Raw genomic sequence first — 19,194 nt, forward strand, 5'->3', positions numbered from 1 at the left:
GAAGCGCCTTTACTTCTTAAGGAGCCTTAAGAAAGTTCACCTGAATCCCAGGATCCTTGTGGAATTCTACCGCTGTACCATTGAGAGCATACTCACGAACTGCATCTCAGTATGGTACAGCAATTGCTCCGCATCTGACCGCAAAGCACTCCAGCGGGTGGTGAAAACTGCTCAACGGATCACCGGCACCCAGTTAACTTCCATTGAGAACATTTATTATAAGCGCTGTCTGGGCAGGGCAAGAAACATCAAGGATGCCTCTCACCCTAACCATGGACTTTTCACCCTCCTTCCATCCGGCAGGCGTTACAGGTGCCTACGCTCTCGCACTAGTAGGCTCTGGAAGAGCTTCTTCCCCGAGGCTGTGACACTTCTGAACGCTACACCACAAATCTAACTCCTGCACCTGCTTATTACTGCACTGGTCACAGTACTTTACACACATGCATTTGCACTACACATATTTTGCACAGACTGCACATTGTTAAAGTTATTACACTATAAACTGTCTAAAGTTGTTACTGTACAAAGCACAGTAAACTATTTCTATAAAATATCGCACTACTGTTATTTTGCATAGAATACATTGTTCTATCAATACTTTGCACACTCATCCAGCTGTATTTATTTATTTATTTATTACCACTGTTCTCACGTTTCTGCTGTTCATAATGTGTATATATAATCTGTAATCTATATAATCTACATTGCTCTGTTCATAATGTACATACAATCCCTACATTGCATTCCTATTTATATTCTGTATATACTCTGCTCAATACTGTATATAGCAATTCCACTGTACATTCTGCAAATCATATCTTCACTTACTCTGCACTTATATGTATATAAAACACTATATTCTTGCACTTCTGGTTAGATGCTAACTGCATTTCATTAGCTCTGTACTTGTACTCTGCATAATGACAATAAAGTTGAATCTAATCTAAAGTACTTGTTTTGTGTACCAGAAAACGGTACTGTATGTGTCACGAATCCTGGCCATACACTTCTACTCACTCATCACCAGAGGTTACTCGCTCACCACAGGGACTCATACACCACACCACCACTGGCACATCACATTGAACTACATTTCCCATCACCCACTGCACTGACAGCTGTTCGCAATCACCATCACCCACACACACACTATTTAAGCCTGGGACTTGCTCTTGCTCGCTGCCGAGTATTGTTAGCCTTGCTACCTTACCAAGCGTTCCTTGTATCCCGAGTTAGATTTCCTGTGTTTTGATTCCTGCCCATGTTCCCGGATTATTCTCTCTGACTTGCCCTGTTTTGGATACTGTTTTCCGATCGTCGACCCACGCTTGCTCTAGGATTGCTCTTGTGTCTTGCCTCTGCCATACCTGTCTGCTGTTTATTGACCCTGCCTGTCTTGACCACGTTTTGCAATAAAGCCTTGCAAATGGATCCGCACGTCTCACGTCTTGTCAACCCCGTAACAGAATGCATGGCTTGAAGCGCTGAAGTGTTAAATAAGAAAATGTTAAAATACGTGCTCTTATCATTCTGTGGACAAAATCCTGTGAACTTCGCCCCGAATGGGAACTTTATGCACATGTGCGCTCATCTGTTTTCAATGCAGCTAACCTCGTGTCGCTTCATGTCATTCTCATTAAACTATGACAGGTCCTCCACTGCAACACTGTAAAGTGATGAAACTATGGCGCTATGTACTTTTTAAAATCATTTTCATTGGTTTCACGTGATATTGTCGACTCAGAAAATATGTAAATACGCATGACCAGTAGCCGCAGCTGTATCCCCTCTAGCCTTAACCACAAATCTGACAGGAGAGTAGATTAGCTTCGGTGTAGATTAATTTAAAACGGCATTTTATTGTTTGAATTTCTTTAAAAATGACAGTTTAAAAGCTGAGGGTCCTGAGACTTTGTTTCATATCAGAAGTAACCCGCTCTGTCTTGTCTGTCCGTGTTGTCAGTTTACTCTTTGCTCTGCGATGTATTTTTGTAGTGTGAGAGCGGCATTGTTTGTCTGTCATGACAACAGTAGCTAAGGGTGGGCGGGTTTTGCGAACGGTCAATTCAAAGTTCACATCTAGCCAAGTACAGCTCAAATCCCCGGATGTGTCCTTGCTCCGCCCCTTTTATCAAGGATGCAGCCAGGTATCCCAGAATGCATTTCGCACCAATCAGCGAGCGTTAATGGCGGAGGGGAAAACCACAAAATGTTCAAAATATTACTGTTATTGTGTCATGAAGTGCCATTCTAAGAGTATTTCAGGCAAGAATGTAGTTGTTTAAAGCTAAAATCTGCGGTTTATTTATAAAGATAGCGCCTATTTGAAAATTTGCTTCGCCGATTTTGGAGAGGTGAGCTCCACGCTCGTTTTGGGTAAATCTAACAGGCAATCTTTGGTCTCATGAATCTGTTATTTCTTCCAGGTCATATCGTTTTGGCTGAGCAAAGAGTTATGTTTCATAAATTATTTATTTATTAATTGATTTATTAATTGTAATACAGCGCTGATTTTGTTAACGTTATGTATATTTGACTGAATTGTTCGCTTTTGTCTCTTGAAAGCACCCTTATACTTTACCCTTAAACTGAGGACTTTAATAGAGCAAACAAACAAGAACTAAATGAGCAGCACCTGAACAGAGAACTCAATTCATTAGTAACCATGAAAACAAAACGAGCAAGTGACATACGGCCAAGTATGGTGACCCATACTCGGAATTCGTGCTCTGCATTTAACCCATCCATCGTGCACACACACAGCAGTGAACACACACACACCGTGAACACACACACCCGGTGCAGAGGGCAGCCATTTATGCTGCGGCGCCCGGGGAGCAGTTGGGGGTTCGGTGCCTTGCTCAAGGGCACCTCAGTCGTGGTATTGAGGGTGGAGAGAGCGCTGGACATTCACTCCCCCCACCTACAATCCCTGCCGGCCCGAGACTCGAACCCGCAACCTTTGGATTACGAGTCCGACTCTCTAACCATTAGGCCACAACTTCCTCAAGGAGAGCATGATGAACTAAACCGAACAGGAACTCAAATGTGACAATAACAACATAATTACATAAAGAGAGAATAATTGTACAAGGTGAATTAAGGTATGTGCACAAAGAAAGTATAACATTTTATTCAGATTTCAGAAAAAGCACTTTGTCATTTGTAATACATTTGTTGAGGATTTGTCAATCAGACGTTCATCGTGTTCATCTGATGTTCGCTACTATAATATACTTATTTTTTTTAATAGGCAGGGGAAATTCCCAACATTAAACAAATAAGCTTTTACATGTAGCACGTTTGCATTATTAGAATGTACAAGAAACCTTCAGATATAAAAACACTGACTTCGTTGGTTGATGTTTTCTCATTAAGATCGTAAGATTCACTGTTAATTCAATAGAATATATGAGAATACTAGTGAATAACAATATGGCGGTGCAGTGGCTTCGCTTCACTTCTATGATGTCATCAGCAATCCAGTTCTTTATTATAGATCAGTGACGTAAACTTATAATAATGCGATTACTACATTCACATGGACTTAACAGACACATGCACGCAGCGGCCATAAAGTCATCACCACACATCAGATTTTCTCAAACAACTTGTTTTCATAATCCTTAGAAGTCCTATTCAATCGAAAATAAAATTAGATTAATCTCACAGCCCTAAAGTAAAATAGCATTTTCAGGCTCCCAAAACGCCCGATCCGTCTGAACTAAACGCCAATATAGTACACAATTTTTAAGCATACAGCTCAACGCGTTTCCGTGTCTACGGGACCTCACTGTGATAGTTTTTTGTATGTCTGTGTAGAGCAGATGAATGACTGAAACACTTCCCACATGCAGTGCAGTGATATGGTTTCTCTCCAGTGTGGATCCTCTCATGTGTTTTCAGAGTTGTTGAATGACTGAATCTCTTATCACAGTGTGAACACTTATAAGGTTTCTCTCCAGTGTGGATCCTCTCGTGTCTTTTCAGATTTGATAAATTACTGAATCTCTCATCACAGTATGAACACTTATAAGGTTTCTCTCCAGTGTGGATCCTCTTGTGTAGTTTCAGAGCTGATAACTGACTGAATTTCTCTTCACACTGTGAACACTTATAAGGTTTCTCTCCAGTGTGGATCCTCTCATGTGTTTTCAGATTTGTTGACCTACTGAATCTCTCGTCACAGTGTGAACACTTAAAAGGTTTCTCTCCAGTGTGGAACCTCTCGTGTCTTTTCAGATTTGATGAATGACTGAATCTCTCGTCACAGTGTGAACACTTATAAGGTTTCTCTCCAGTGTGGATCCTATTGTGTCTTTTCAGATGTACTGGCTGATTGAATCTCTTGTCACAGTGCGAACACTTATAAGGTTTTTCTCCAGTGTGAATCCTCTCATGCAGTTTTAAACAGGTCACTGTAGTAAAAGTCTCTTCACACTCAAAGCACTTGTACTCTCTCACACCAGTATGTATTTTCTGATGTTCTTTAAAAATTGAAAAATGTGAAAAACTCTTTCCACACAAATGACATGAATACAGCTTCTCCTTTGTATGAACGGTCAGGTGCTTCTTTAGGACTGAAGCGTTCAAAAATGTTTTATCACATTGATCACATGAGTACGGTTTCTCTTCAGTGTGGATGTTCATGTGTTTCTTAAGGTGTGCTGATCGTGTGAAACTCTTCCCGCACTGATCACAAGTGAATGGTTTCTCTCCAGTATGAACTCTCATGTGACACTCAAGACTATATTTTCTAGTCAAACTCTTTCCACACTGAGTGCAGGCGAAAGATTTCTTGGCTCCTCTTTTCTTTAAATCTTTCTGTTTGGTTTGAGAGCAGCTCAAAGGTTTTTCTCCAGTTTTTACATGATTTTTCTCCTCATCTTCATTCAATTCTTCATTCTCCTCGTTTTCTTCAATAAAATCTAAAATAAAAGCAAAATTATGTTTTATTAACAAAGTGTGGGAGGAGCACGTTCAGATAATTAACCTAATTAACACGAGAGGAGAACAATCAGTAATCAACCCAGTTGACAAGATAAGAGGCGTGTATATATACAAACCCGATTCCAAAAAAGTTGGGACACTGTACAAATTAAGAATAAAAAAGGAATGCAATAATTTACAAATCTCATAAACTTGTATTTTATTCACAATAGAATATAGATAACATATCAAATGTTGAAAGGGAGACATTTTGAAATGTCATGCCAAATATTGGCTCATTTTGGATTTCATGAGAGCTACACATTCCAAAAAAGTTGGGACAGGTAGCAATAAGAGGCCAGAAAAGTTAAATGTACATATAAGGAACAGCTGGAGGACCAATTTGCAACTTATTAGGTCAGTTGGCAACATGATTGGGTATAAAAAGAGCCTCTCAGAGTGGCAGTGTCTCTCAGAAGTCAAGATGGCAAGAGGATCACCAATTCCCCCAATGCTGCGGCGAAAAATAGTGGAGCAATATCAGAAAGGAGTTTCTCAGAGAAAAATGGCAAAGAGTTTGAAGTTATCATCATCTACAGTGCATAATATCATCCAAAGATTCAGAGAATCTGGAACAATCTCTGTGCGTAAGGGTCAAGGCCGGAAAACCATACTGGATGCCCGTGATCTTCGGGCCCTTAGACGGCACTGCATCACATACAGGAATGCTACTGTAATGGAAATCACAACATGGGCTCAGGAATACTTCCAGAAAACATTGTCGGTGAACACAATCCACCGTGCCATTCGCCGTTGCCGGCTAAAACTCTATAGGTCAAAAAAGAAGCCATATCTAAACATGATCCAGAAGCGCAGGCATTTTCTCTGGGCCAAGGCTTATTTAAAATGGACTGTGGCAAAGTGGAAAACTGTTCTGTGGTCAGATGAATCAAAATTTGAAGTTCTTTTTGGAAAATTGGGACGCCATGTCATCCGGACTAAAGAGGACAAGGACAACCCAAGTTGTTATCAGCGCTCAGTTCAGAAGCCTGCATCTCTGATGGTATGGGGTTGCATGAGTGCGTGTGGCATGGGCAGCTTACACATCTGGAAAGGCACCATCAATGCTGAAAGGTATATCCAAGTTCTAGAACAACATATGCTCCCATCCAGACGTTGTCTCTTTCAGGGAAGACCTTGCATTTTCCAACATGACAATGCCAGACCACATACTGCATCAATTACAACATCATGGCTGCGTAGGAGGAGGATCCGGGTACTGAAATGGCCAGCCTGCAGTCCAGATCTTTCACCCATAGAAAACATTTGGCGCATCATAAAGAGGAAGATGCGACAAAGAAGACCTAAGACAGTTGAGCAACTAGAAGCCTGTATTAGACAAGAATGGGACAATTCTTTTCCTAAACTTGAGCAACTTGTCTCCTCAGTCCCCAGACGTTTGCAGACTGTTATAAAAAGAAGAGGGGATGCCACACAGTGGTAAACATGGCCTTGTCCCAACTTTTTTGAGATGTGTTGATGCCATGAAATTTAAAATAAACTTATTTTTCCCTTAAAATTATACATTTACTCAGTTTAAACATTTGATATGTCATTATGTTGTATTCTGAATAAAATATTGAAATTTGAAACTTCCACATCGTTGCATTCTGTTTTTATTCACTATTTGTACAGTGTCCCAACTTTTTTGGAATCCGGTTTGTACATAGCAGACTTACCTCTGTTCGTTGGCAGTTTTCCAGCATCCCTCCCCCACCCCTTCTCCACACTTACAACTATTCCTGTCCTAACCTTTATTAACATAACATTATTTTATATATAACATTTATTTTGGTGTGTCTTCTACAAGATACTGCTACTAACACTGAAAGTATAATTCCCTTAATCCACCACGATGCAATGGAAACATTTACTAACGTTCATCACACCTTCTGTCCAAGCAGTTACGCACGTTAAACTATGATTCTAAAGGAAACAGAGATATCACTTTTCCATGTAATTCTATCAGTAGCAAAACGATAAAAACATCTTGTGTGGGTTGAATTCTCATATGCGTTGCTACATGATAAATTGTTAATAAATCGGGATAAAACAGGGGCAGAGATTTTCTGTCCAAAAATCATAACGCTCGTACATTTTATTCTGACGCTGAATTTCTATCTCCTAATGTCTCAACGGTTCTCATGTCAGAAATAAGATTGTCTAGGTCACGATCGCTCTGCGTGGGAGGAAGAGTTCACAGGATTTCACAGATTTCTGTGGGTAAGTTTGTGGCTTCTGTCCAAAAGTTTACGAACATTAAAATGATACGAACGTGGTAAACTTTGGTTAAGTAAACATTAAATAGGATCATTGTGGTGAGAAAGGATAAAAGAGTGTGCAAGTCGGATGATGAGACCAGGGGCCTGTACCATGATGGTAGATGATCAAATTCAGAGTTCTGGGGTCGACAATATAAATGGCCCGGTGGCCCGGACGTACTTTTAAAACCGTCAGGGCCACCAGATCGCTCCAACCACTAGCCCGGTGGGGCCAGTAAAAATAATGCCTCGATTAAAAAAAGTCTAATTTCACATTAATTACCTGTGGTTCTGTGTTTTGATTTCTGTTTAATCGTCTCGGTAACCACCGCTAACACGTTACGCGATCCCGACAGCCTTACGTTCCGTCTGCACCACCTTGCTCGCTCCCGCGGTTACGCGCGCAAACTGCAGACTGCTGCTCAGCACCTACCTATAGCTACTATTAAGCTAGGCTACATGTTTCTGAAACCCCCATCACCCGGCCAAACGCCGGGTAAAAAAGAGAAGGCAAGGAAGAGAAAATCACCAGAGGAATTGAGGGAAAGTGAAAGGGAATACGAAAAGAAAAGGCAGAGAAAGTTTCAGCCCCAGTGGCGAGACCGCTGGAATTGGCTGGGCTTAGGGGTGTGCGATATGACGATTTTTGATCGTGGACGATAAAAATGTCTCCACATTCTGCTTTTGAAGAAATATGGTAGTATCGTGCTACAGCACACATTATATCAAACACAGTTCTGGTGCCTCCGTCTCTATATACTGTACAACACGACATACAGCAGTAGAGTTACTCTGACAGGACACTGCATTCGCGATCGCAAAAGTACATTATTTGCACACAAGCCTTGCTGGTTAAATGTTTCATTCGCGTGCTGGTCTGACGTGCGCTTTTTCTGAGCGCATACACCTGAAGCACGCACTAAAAAGCCTGTCTAACAGCGCCTGATTACTCAACTAACTTATCTTTTGCGCTAATACTGTCAAAACACACAAGGTTTACATACAGACTCAGTTGGTTATCTCTAAAATGAAAGTAAATAGTTAAGAGAGAAACGGATGCGTGCCTGTATATTAGATGCGTGCAGCTCTTAAAGGGACAGTACTAAACATGCTGTCGACTGTCATTAAAGTGATAGTTCACCCTAAAATTTAATTTCTGTCATTATTTACTCGCATGTTGTCCCAAACCTCTATTAATTTCTTGTGCTGAACCCAAAATAAGATATTTTGAAGAATGAGGGTAACCAAACAGTTGCTGGTCTACATTGACTTTGATAGGAAAGAACAATCCTATGGAAGTCACGGAGGACCAGCAACTGTTTGGTTTTCCACCTTCTTCAAAATAGCATTTATGTTCAGCAGAAGAAAGAAACTCATTCAGGTTTAAAACAACTTTTGAGTAAATGATGGTATAAAACTAAAACATTATGACAGAATTGACAGACAGATGACAGAATATTTATTTTTGGGGGAACTATTAATTTAACGTTAACAAAACAACAAAACGCAAAGAGAAAAATCACTCACTATTTTTGACTGAAAATCTTTAATACAGTTGCTTTAGGAATCAGTCTATCTAGTGTTTTATTTTTATATTTGTTCATTCAATTTCATTGAATGCTCTGCTAAATACACCTATTGTACCTGAAAATAAAGCACTGTTTGTTTTATTTGTATATTATGTGTATTTGTAATTTGTATCTTTGTTATTTTTTAATAAGAAAGATAGAATGAACAAAGACTTTTATCTTCGCCCACTTTGGCCTAAATATCTGCCATGTCTTTTTTTTTGTTTTTTGTTACCTTGAAAGGCTTTGTCTTTCTAGTTTGGCTGTAATGCTCAGACAACTTATAAAACCAACATGACAAAGAATCGTGATAAAATCGTGAATCGTGATATTTCTAAAAAAAATTGTGATATGATATTTTTCCCATATCGCCCACCCCTAGCTGGGCTACGATCAAGAAAAAAAAAGAGGTTTACTGTGAGCTCTGCAGATCAATGCCCACATATGCAGACAAGTAAGTTAGAGAAAAGTTAACGTGTATGAAACCTATGGTATGAACATAATATAATGAATTGCTGTGTGACTACGGAGAATTAATCCTATGCAAAAGGTTTATTTGCACTTGTTTCATGTTTTTGCACAGCTTTGCTGCACTTTGCACTAAACCTACCTTAAAAAAAATAAATGTTATTCATGTTGTTCAAGCAAACTGTTCTTTTTCGTGATTATTGGGATCAATACCCGACGCGTTGACCTGGGCCAGTGAACTTCAAAAGACAAAAGGCAAATTTCCCTTATTGTCTACCCCTGGAGTTGCAGGATTAGTTTCGAGTTGACAAAACTAAACCACTCCAATCTGGATTTGTTGGTACCATGATGCTGATCATCAACTTTCTTTGTCAACACAGGCTTTGATCCTGAGTTTGTGGAGCACGTGCACGTGAATGTGTGACATCACTGGCAAACAGCCAATCACGAGTCTTGGTTAAAGGTTTTGCTAAAGGTCAAGAGATTGAAGAATATGATGAATTTAAATGCATTTACAATGAAAAAAGTACTTGTTCATGAAAGAGGACAAAAAACAACTTATGTTGCTGTGAAGTGAAACTTTAGTTTATATAGCTGGAAATATACAGCGATAGAGACTCGAACATGTAAGGACACGTAGTCATTTTTAAAGCATTATATCGCAGACGATCTGTATATATTAACATTCACTTCAAATAAATGATTTATAATAACTGTTCAACTAAAATTGCTTGTATGTAATGGATTAATAATAATATATGATTTATATATAAATCATATAAAATAACTCAATTTTTGGTTTTGGCCAGACAATTGTTTTTAGTACTAGTGACCTTTAATTTGGAGCATGAGAAACTGGGGGAGTAATGTGTCATGTGTCACTTTGCTTACATCTGATTGGTCCAATATCAGTTTGAGATCTCTAACTAAGAGCATAACCTGCCGAGGAGTGTAAGTTACTATGGCAATGAACGCAGCTAAAAGCCAAGCCACTTTCATGGAACCTAAAACCCAGGATTAAAAACCCAAACTAAACTGAAACATACCTGGCTAGCCAGCTAAACCAGCTTCATGGTACAGACCCCAGGACTTCTGTACTTAATCTGTTTCAGAAAGCCATTTTTTAAAACCTTGATTAACTATTCTAGATTAAGCCTACTTCTGGTTTAATTTAAACCCTGTCTGGCGTGAAACTGCCCTAGAATTTACCTCAGAAGAATGTAATGCGGGTCAGAGCTCAGATGTTTAAAGCTTTAAGCCTAATGTGCCATTAAAGTCATTAAAGATGAATGAAGAATAAACACCAACCTTCTGGTTCCTCGTGTTTTATTCTCCAGGTTTCTGGTTCCTCGTGTTTTATTTTCAAAGGTTCTGGTTCCTCGTGTTTTATTTTCAAAGGTTCTGGTTCTTCGTGTTTTATTTTCAAAGGTTCTGGTTCTTCGTGTTTTATTTTCAAAGGTTCTGGTTCCTCATGTTTTATTTTCAAAGGTTCTGGTTCCTCGTGTTTGGGTTCTGGTTCAATCATGTTCTCCTCTCTCTCTTCTTTAACAAACATCATCTTCTCAGCAGATCTCAGTTCAGACGATACTCCTCCAGATATTCCTGAGGATGAGAATATTACAGAGATTTACTGACCTGATTCAAAAACTGTATTTCTCTATTAACAGAAACAACATTTCTAGCCGTTTGTATTAAAACAGCACCACAACAAAACAACAGACAGCGCGGTGAAACTGAACTTCTTCCTCTGAGGTTTAATGGTGTTTGTCAAACAATCATAAGTGTTTTAGCGCCACCCGCTGGACTGGAGAGAAGTGAAGAAGAGAGAAATAATACAGGGGATATACTTAGTGCGTCAAGGTGTGCTGATTTGTTTTCCTTTAAAAAAAAACATCTGCAGATAAGATGCAGCCTTATGAAAAAACTAACTACAAAATATTAAACAGGTTTAGCATGAAAACATTCTTGGATTATGTCTGTCTATAAATATTAAATTTAACCAGTTGAGTGACCCAGATAACACACGTCTGCTAAAGAGCATATCATCTGGAAAACATCACTTTGTTTTATTATAGTCATATTTTGATCGTCTTGTTGGGAAGTTGCAGATACTTGATTAATTTAAAGGGAAATACGTGAAGAAATAACAATGATTTAAAATTTGCTTTTCTTTCTTCAAGAAGGTATAGCATGTTTAAAAGCAAACAGATATTGGATACATATTTCTTGTCCCATTGTTGTCTTATATTAATGTTTACAGGGAGGCACCAACACTTTTTTTCTTTACTTATGCACAGAATAACACTGTGTGCTATTAATATTGCTTTAAATGATCAGGAAAAACGATCTTTACTGGAAACATATGAGAACAAAAGCACAATACAAAAAGAAAAAAAGGAACAATTTGTAATACATCATGCACTTTTAAATCTTTTTGTCCTAAATTTGATCTTACATACCTATATAAGTTATTTTGCAGAGCACATATTAGACCCTTGACTACTTAAAAGTTAAGTGTTCAACATTACAAGCTTGGTGATTGGATTAACGATTAAATAATATTTGATTATGATTGCAAGTTATTTTGTACTTCAACAGTATAATGAGATACTGTACTAATTACTCTAAATAAAAATATTGCATTGATGTTTCAAATCATAATGCATCAAATTATTTTTGGACAAGAACACATTTGAATGTTAAACTTGAGACGTGTTTGTTAAATTCACTATTGTTTTCTATACAGTATTTAATGCAATTACTGTAATACTACCTCTAATTAAAGGACAGAATAATTCAGAGCAATCACTTACCTTTTCAAGGTAAAATTAAATCGAATACGTACTTAATTACACCCAAGACTTACCTGTCTATCTTACCTGCAAAGTACAGCTCCAACACTGAACCAGCCATTGATGATCTTCAGGAGCACTCGTTAATTACAGACAGGGCTGTTGGATCAGTGTTGAATTTGAACAGAATTGGGCACCCCTGATTATTATAATTAAGAGGTGATTTATGGCTTCAGTTCATGTAGTTCTTTACCTCCATGACATATATTCAAATTGTGTAATATACACCCAGCCATAGCACAAAGGTAGGAGAGACCATGCTACATTGTGAACAGTATCAAATCAGGGAAACTGTTAAGCAAGACTAAATTATTTGAGCTTGATATTGTGTAATGATTATGTTGTGAATGGCATATCTCTAACAGAACAGAAATAATATATATATAATCCATAATATTGACAGACACTGGTGATGGACTGTGGTGAGACAGATGAGGGAATGATCGTGGACCAGGGGTGGATTTGAGTGTCTTAGGAGATCACAGGCTGGTCTGTCCTAAGGTACTGAGTGAAGAAAAGAAGCAGGGTACGAGCATTTTATGTAACAATGTACAGAAAAAGAGCATCATATAAATATAAATATATGAAATAATCGACTTAATAGTTCCCCAAATATGGTGCAGTTTTGGGCACAACTAATTTGCAAAGGGAAAAAATACTATGGAACTGATTGGTCACAAACATTGTTTAAAATATCTTCCTTTGTGTTAACCAGAACAAAGAATTCATACAGGTTTGGAACAAGAGGGTGAGTAAATGACTAACACTTTAATCAGTGACACCGATATACATTATAAAACATTTAGTTATAAATAGTTTTTACAATAACTGTAGTGTTTTTTGTTGTAATATTATTTTTTGCCTTTTTCAATTTAAAATTGTCATTGTGTGATTATTGTCAGTGTTTTAAAAATAAAAGACAGAATTCAATGTACAAATTAAACAGTCATTGTTATTGAAACTACTAAAAATTCAAAAGCAGCGAGTGATTTTCTGTCTTGTGTTAATGGATTAACATTAATGACACAGATGATAACCCTTCATGATGGAGAAGAACAGCTGAAAAATAAACGGGAGCGTAACCCTACCACTGCATTGCTAAACACCATCATGAGACACAACATGTGAACAGGATAACACTGTAGCATAACACTGCTCTGAACAGTTACATCTCTCTTCAAAGTCAGATCAGACATTTTAAACATTCACGATCAGAAATTGAGAAATCACACACCGAACCCCAGTAGACATTGTTTTCAGTATTACGTACAGCGCTAACTGTAGTCTTTCATTAACCTCTAGAATTTTTTTTTTTTTTTAATCACATGCTTAGAATGTAAATGGGTGTTTCTGCAACTACAGCCATTTTGGACGCTCCTAAATTAACGAAAAAAAGTGCACTATATATTTTAACCATCACAGTCTGTACACAAAATTGCATGTCGTGAAGATTTCAATCTGAAATGTTTAATTTTTATGGTTTTCATCTCTTCTTACAAAAAGTCCTTCCCGCAACATTACAATATTTTTTTTCATAGAAATGAAAAGTGTATAAAATAAGACATTTAACAATACTGATATTTACAAAATTTTAAATTAGAGAATGGGATCAGGAAAATTCCATGAGCCGGGATCCGAACTCGGGATACCCATAGCACGGGTATTATATGTCAGCGCACTGCCCACAAGACTATTGGCACCGACCTCCCATGCTAATCAAGTATTATATGAAAAAATCATTTGAAAATGTAAATGTAAAAAAAAAAAAAACTGGATAATTTCTCATCTCAACATTGGCTATGTTCAGACTGTCAGTCCAAATAAGATTTTTTGCATATTTGAAATCTGATCAGATTTAGCAGATGTGAATGGCAAAAAAAAAAAACTCATGAAATTCAATTTCCGTTTGTCCGAATCCGTTTCAAGCTACATTCATATGGTATAAAATCCTATTCAAATTGCATTTCTGGAAATCCGTTTCAGCCTCACCGCTCATATCTGATTTGGCATGGTTTATCTAACTTTTATCACACCACATAAAATGTAAATATCAGGAAACTTGCTGAAATTTTCTGCAGAAACGAGGCTGTGTTTTTGCAAAGTGTTTTAAAAACGACAGATTCGACAGAACTGAATAAAGCCGCACACACATTTCTGCCACTGCTTAGTCCAGCACGGTGTAAATAATGCATAATCGAATGCGATTCATCTGCGATTATGAATGTGATATTGTGTAACTTGTCGGCGAACTACGGCTCTGTGTAGTAAATGTCACTCCATTTGAAATCAGGTGATTCTTTAGTACTAATCACAGAACCGGCTTTACTGACGAGATACAAAATATATTACTACACTGAACAAAATTATAAACACAACACTTTTGTTTTTGCCCCCATTTTTCATGAGCTGAACTCAAAGATCTATTTCTCTCAAATATTGTTCACAAATCTGTCTAAATCTGTGTTAGTGAGCACTTATCCTTTGCCGAGATAATCAATCCACCTCACAGGTGTGGCATATCAACATGCTGATTAGACAGCATGATTACTGCACAGGTGTACCTTAGGCTGGCCAAAATAAAAGGCCACTCTAAAATGTGCAGTTTGACTGTATTGGGGGGGTCCGAAAACCAGTCAGTATCTGGTGTGACCACCATTTTCCTCACGCAGTGCAACACATCTCCTTCGCTTAGAGTTGATCAGGTTGTCCACTCCTCTTCAATGGCTGAGCGAAGTTGCTGGATATTGGCAGGAACTGGAACACGCTGTCGTATACGCCGATCCAGAGCATCCCAAACATGCTCAATGGGTGACATGTCCGGTGAGTATGCTGGCCATGCAAGAACTGGGATGTTTTCAGCTTCCAGGAATTGTGTACAGATCCTTGCAACACGGGGCTGTGCAGTATCATACTGCAACATGAGGTTTACGGGTTGGAGTCTCGGGCCGGCAGGGATTGTAGGTGGGGGGAGTGAATGTCCAGCGCTCTCTCCACCCTCAATACCATGACTGAGGTGCCCTTGAGCAAGGCACCGAACCCCCAACTGCTCCCCGGGCGCCGCAGCATAAATGGCTGCCCACTGCTCCGGGTGTGTGTTCACGGTGTGTGTGTGCACATTGGATGGGTTAAATGCAGAGCACGAATTCTGAGTATGGGTCACCATACTTGGCAGTATGTCACTTCACTTAACTGTACAGTAAAAACCGGGATTCCTATTTTGTCCCTATAACCAGGAGACCTACACCGTGTTAAGCCAGTGACAGTCAGAAATCAAAAGTCTCCCTCATGGTGTTCCCGACAGTTCATCCATGGGTGCTTTGGTGTGATCTGTCCTGAACGCACATTTACGTAAATACCACTAGACATTAATCTACTTGAAAAAATTATTTCAGAATAGATCAAATATAACAGTTTATTATTAGTCAGGTAAAAAACGTGTCATGCCAATTATATAATTAAACAATAAGAAGCCAATTCAAAAATAAGAAAATACATAACATCAGTTGTTTAAAGATGAATCTAAGAGTAAAAATGTATACCTAACTTCAGAAAAATACATAGTTTGGAACATATGAAATACACTCCACACTATGGGCTGATCTGGCTACAGAATCGCTAATTTCATAAAGGAAATAATTTCACTCCCTACAATGATGTCGGAGGCATGAAAGTACAAAGCGTTACCTGCTAAAGATCTGAGTCAGGACTCCCAAGAGGCACCCTCAAGTCCCACCAGTTGATCTGCTATGGTCTGGACAACATTGCAGACGTCCACAGACATGTGACAGCAAAACAATTGCATAAGTTCTACCCAGATGCTCCTCTCAGTGAACTGGTGAGGCCAAGAGAGATCCACCTCCTGATAAGTCACAAGAAGGGTAATTTGGCTCCCCAGAAAATCCGCACTGTGAGAGACCTCGTGCTGTGGGGTGGACCACTAGGAAAGACAGCTGCTGGTACCCATCCTGAGCTGTTTGAAGAGATTGCAGTTTCAGACCATATGTCCAGAACATATTTCGCAAGGTCGATGAGGACTGCTGCTGTGAAGTATGAAGAACTCACTAGTGTAGTCCCTATTCATCCTCCAAGTCAACAAGCCTCATTAACCATCCAACCTCAGCAGTTTATTTCTGAAGCTACTACCCGTGACTTCCTTGAGTGATGGAGATGGGATAGTATTGGTGCTGCTTGTGAGCCAAGATGTGGAGGCTGTCGTTGTGGAAACTGCCAATGTTTGCTGTAAGGTAGCGGGATGAAATCCTCTCAGACCTTACGCTCGTGCAGTTGGTCCTGGGTTCCTCCTGGTGCATGATAATGCCTGACCTCTAAAGTGTGCCCTCACGTTCCCCAGACTTGAATCCAGTTGAGAACCTCTTGGATATTATGTATCGGAGCATCCAATGCTGCTATGATGAACTTCATGCTAATTGGATCAGCCTGTAAATTTAGTTTTTTACTTTCAATTCAAATCAAAATAAATCAAATCAAATCACTTTTATTGTCACATCACCACAGCACATGTGCCTTCGTGAGTGAAATTCTTGAGAGCGTGCTCCAGACACTGCAGAAACAATTTACATATAGACATTACCATACATACGTACAGACTTATACAGATGACAATGTGTAATATACACATACATATACTCAGTACACACAGTGTACTATTAGACAGACATACAGTTACCGATACACATTATACACAGTATGTAGTACACATTCTACGTTATATACACACAGTAATATGCGAAGATGCAGCAGATTATATATAAACCGGATGTGCAAATGTCATGGATGTGCATTGGATGGTATCCAGTGCTGGCAAAAAGATTGTTGTATTTGTGCAGTAGTGTACTGGTAGTCCAGGTTGAACTGTATGGAATTAAAGTGCAGTGCGTGGTATATTGTAAAGTGGGAGTGTGCTGTAGGGTGTATTAATTTCGACTGTTCATTAGCCTGATAGCCTGAGGAAAAAAGCTATCCCTCAGTCGGCTAGTGCGGGATCGGATGCTGCGGAGACGTCTTCCTGAGGGCAATTCAGCCCTCAGTGTGTTGATGATTTTAGTTTCCATTGACTGTTGTCACATATAGACTGTATATAAATGAAGATTTTTAAATTGAATATTTAATTCATTGAGATCCAATGTGTGATTTAAGGCCCAATCCCATTTCTACCCCTTAGCCCTTCCCCTTTCCCCTACCCCTCCGGTTTGCATATTAACATGAAGGGGTAGGGGTGTCTCGATTCTCTTTTGGTTGGAGGGGTAAGGGGAAGGGCCAGATAGCCCTTCAGACAAAGACTTTTCAGGACCACACTTCAAACAAAGGGTTATGAATTATCTCAGCATAAATCAGCCACAAAAAGTAAATCTTAAAATCCATTAAAAACTATAAACTAATTCTAAAACTAGAAAGGCAGCTAGCCATAAAACTTGTTTAACCTAAGTAACATACGATTTATTTTCTCAATAGGCTACTGGCCAACATCAACTACTAAATTCTGAACAAAATTTCACATTGGTTAACCTAATGTTAATATAAGATAAGCGTTGAATTCATCCCTATATTATGTTTTCCAGGGTTAAATTTGACAACTGTCTTTTTTTATCATGCTTGCAGATGTTGATGAATCTCCCATTCCATTCTGTGTCTGTGGCAGAGCATGTAACTGATGGTAAAATTTATAGTTTGCATTCAACATCTGTAAACTACATTTGGATTGACTTAAGGGTGATCACAAAAAAATGTAACTGATGTTAGAAGTGAGATGAGGCAATGATAATAACATTGCATATGCAACAAAATAGTTTTTTTAAGAGGTCATATCATGAAGAATCAAAATAAACCATACTATAAACCTTCTCCCACATAGGCTAACTCTGGTGTAGTTTCAAAGTGTTTTGTGGAGTGCTTGTTGTGTAACATTACATTACTTTATTTTAGACGAGAGACAAACATCGGCAAAGGCTTCTTGGAATGACCCAATGAAGAGCGAGCTTAAAGATACATTTCTATAGGCCTAAGAAAAAATGATTTTTTTTTTTAAATGGGTACATCTCTGTATTGATCCTGACTTCTTTAAATTACATTTTGGGATATAAGTAAATTACAATGTAAAGTTAATTTTTCCTCCAATTCAATGAATTATTGAAAAATTTAGTATTTCAATTTGATTAATATATTCAAAAGAATTTGGAAAATAAAATGCTTAGATACATAGGTGGAGGGTGTGTAAAGCTGGGCAAGGCTTAGCCTTCCCCGGTCATGGGGGCTAGCAGTTACCCAGTGGTTGCCCCAGTGTGTAGAATTTGTACAAACTGGTTGCTTGGAGTACCCACAATACCTCCATTATGTAACACACTGAATAAAAGAGTTGATTGAAAGCCATCAATGTGTGGGTTCTCCTTTGAAAGTAAGCGAGAACCAAAATCAATCTCATCACAGCTAAGCCAATGGTGTGGATGGAGTAAGGCAGTAATTTTGCTACCTTTTGAGACCTATGGAGGATTTTGTAGGCTTTATTGCTGATTTTTTTTTTTGGAGGGGTCTGTTCCTTGCCAGCATGGTCCATAGTTCTTGTTAATAGACTTTGTTGTATTGCCATGTTTTCTTGGGAGAATGTCAGTGTTCCTTAAAAGTTCCTGTTCCAAAAATCTAACAATACAGTTCTTTTGTGCTCAATATCAATTAATTCTTCAGTAACTACAAATGAATGCTATGTCCACCCTGTCGTGTGTATGTCTACTCTATCGAGTCTAAGTGGCCAACAAGGTTGACATTTTGAGCTTCAATTAGCGTATTAGCTTACAACAAACTGTGACTAGCTAAACTTACATATATTGAAAAAGCTGTATTCTAATCACTTCTGGCATATTTTATGCCAGCAGGATGGACATGTTAAGCATTGGCAAAGCAAGTAAGCAAACTCATATGAAGGAAATTGGTCAGTTGAAAAGTCACCAACTAAGAGACAAAACATCTGTTGTCCTGATGTCACTAAAGGGGATGGCCTTTTCTTAAAGGAGCCAACAAGGTGGACAACTATTCAAGGGA

General features: G+C 38.6%; 1 protein-coding gene across 1 annotated transcript; it reads right to left on the reverse strand.

Annotated features, from left to right (window-relative positions):
* Positions 1 to 3,110: 3,110 nt before the first annotated feature.
* Positions 3,111 to 11,038, reverse strand: LOC306861115 (uncharacterized protein). The gene is made up of 2 exons (XM_079403204.1): positions 10,598 to 11,038; positions 3,111 to 4,931 (listed from the first exon to the last, which is right to left on the reverse strand). Exons 1-2 carry the CDS (start codon positions 10,845 to 10,847, stop codon positions 3,784 to 3,786), a joined length of 1,398 nt encoding a protein of 465 aa, XP_079259330.1. The 5' UTR covers positions 10,848 to 11,038; the 3' UTR covers positions 3,111 to 3,783.
* Between the last annotated feature and the right edge of the window lie 8,156 nt (positions 11,039 to 19,194).

This window comes from Barbus barbus (genome assembly GCF_936440315.1).
Source record: "Barbus barbus genome assembly, chromosome: 42".
In the NCBI taxonomy this organism is placed as follows: Eukaryota; Metazoa; Chordata; class Actinopteri; order Cypriniformes; family Cyprinidae; genus Barbus; species Barbus barbus.

Bases quoted from the DNA above. Each gene is read 5' to 3' on its own strand.
- LOC306861115 (XM_079403204.1), bottom strand. From the start codon at position 10,847: ATGATGTTTGTTAAAGAAGAGAGAGAGGAGAACATGATTGAACCAGAA. The intron at 4,932-10,597 runs GTTGGTGTTTAT...CTTTTATTTTAG, and splicing joins AAAACACGAGGAACCAGAAG to ATTTTATTGAAGAAAACGAG.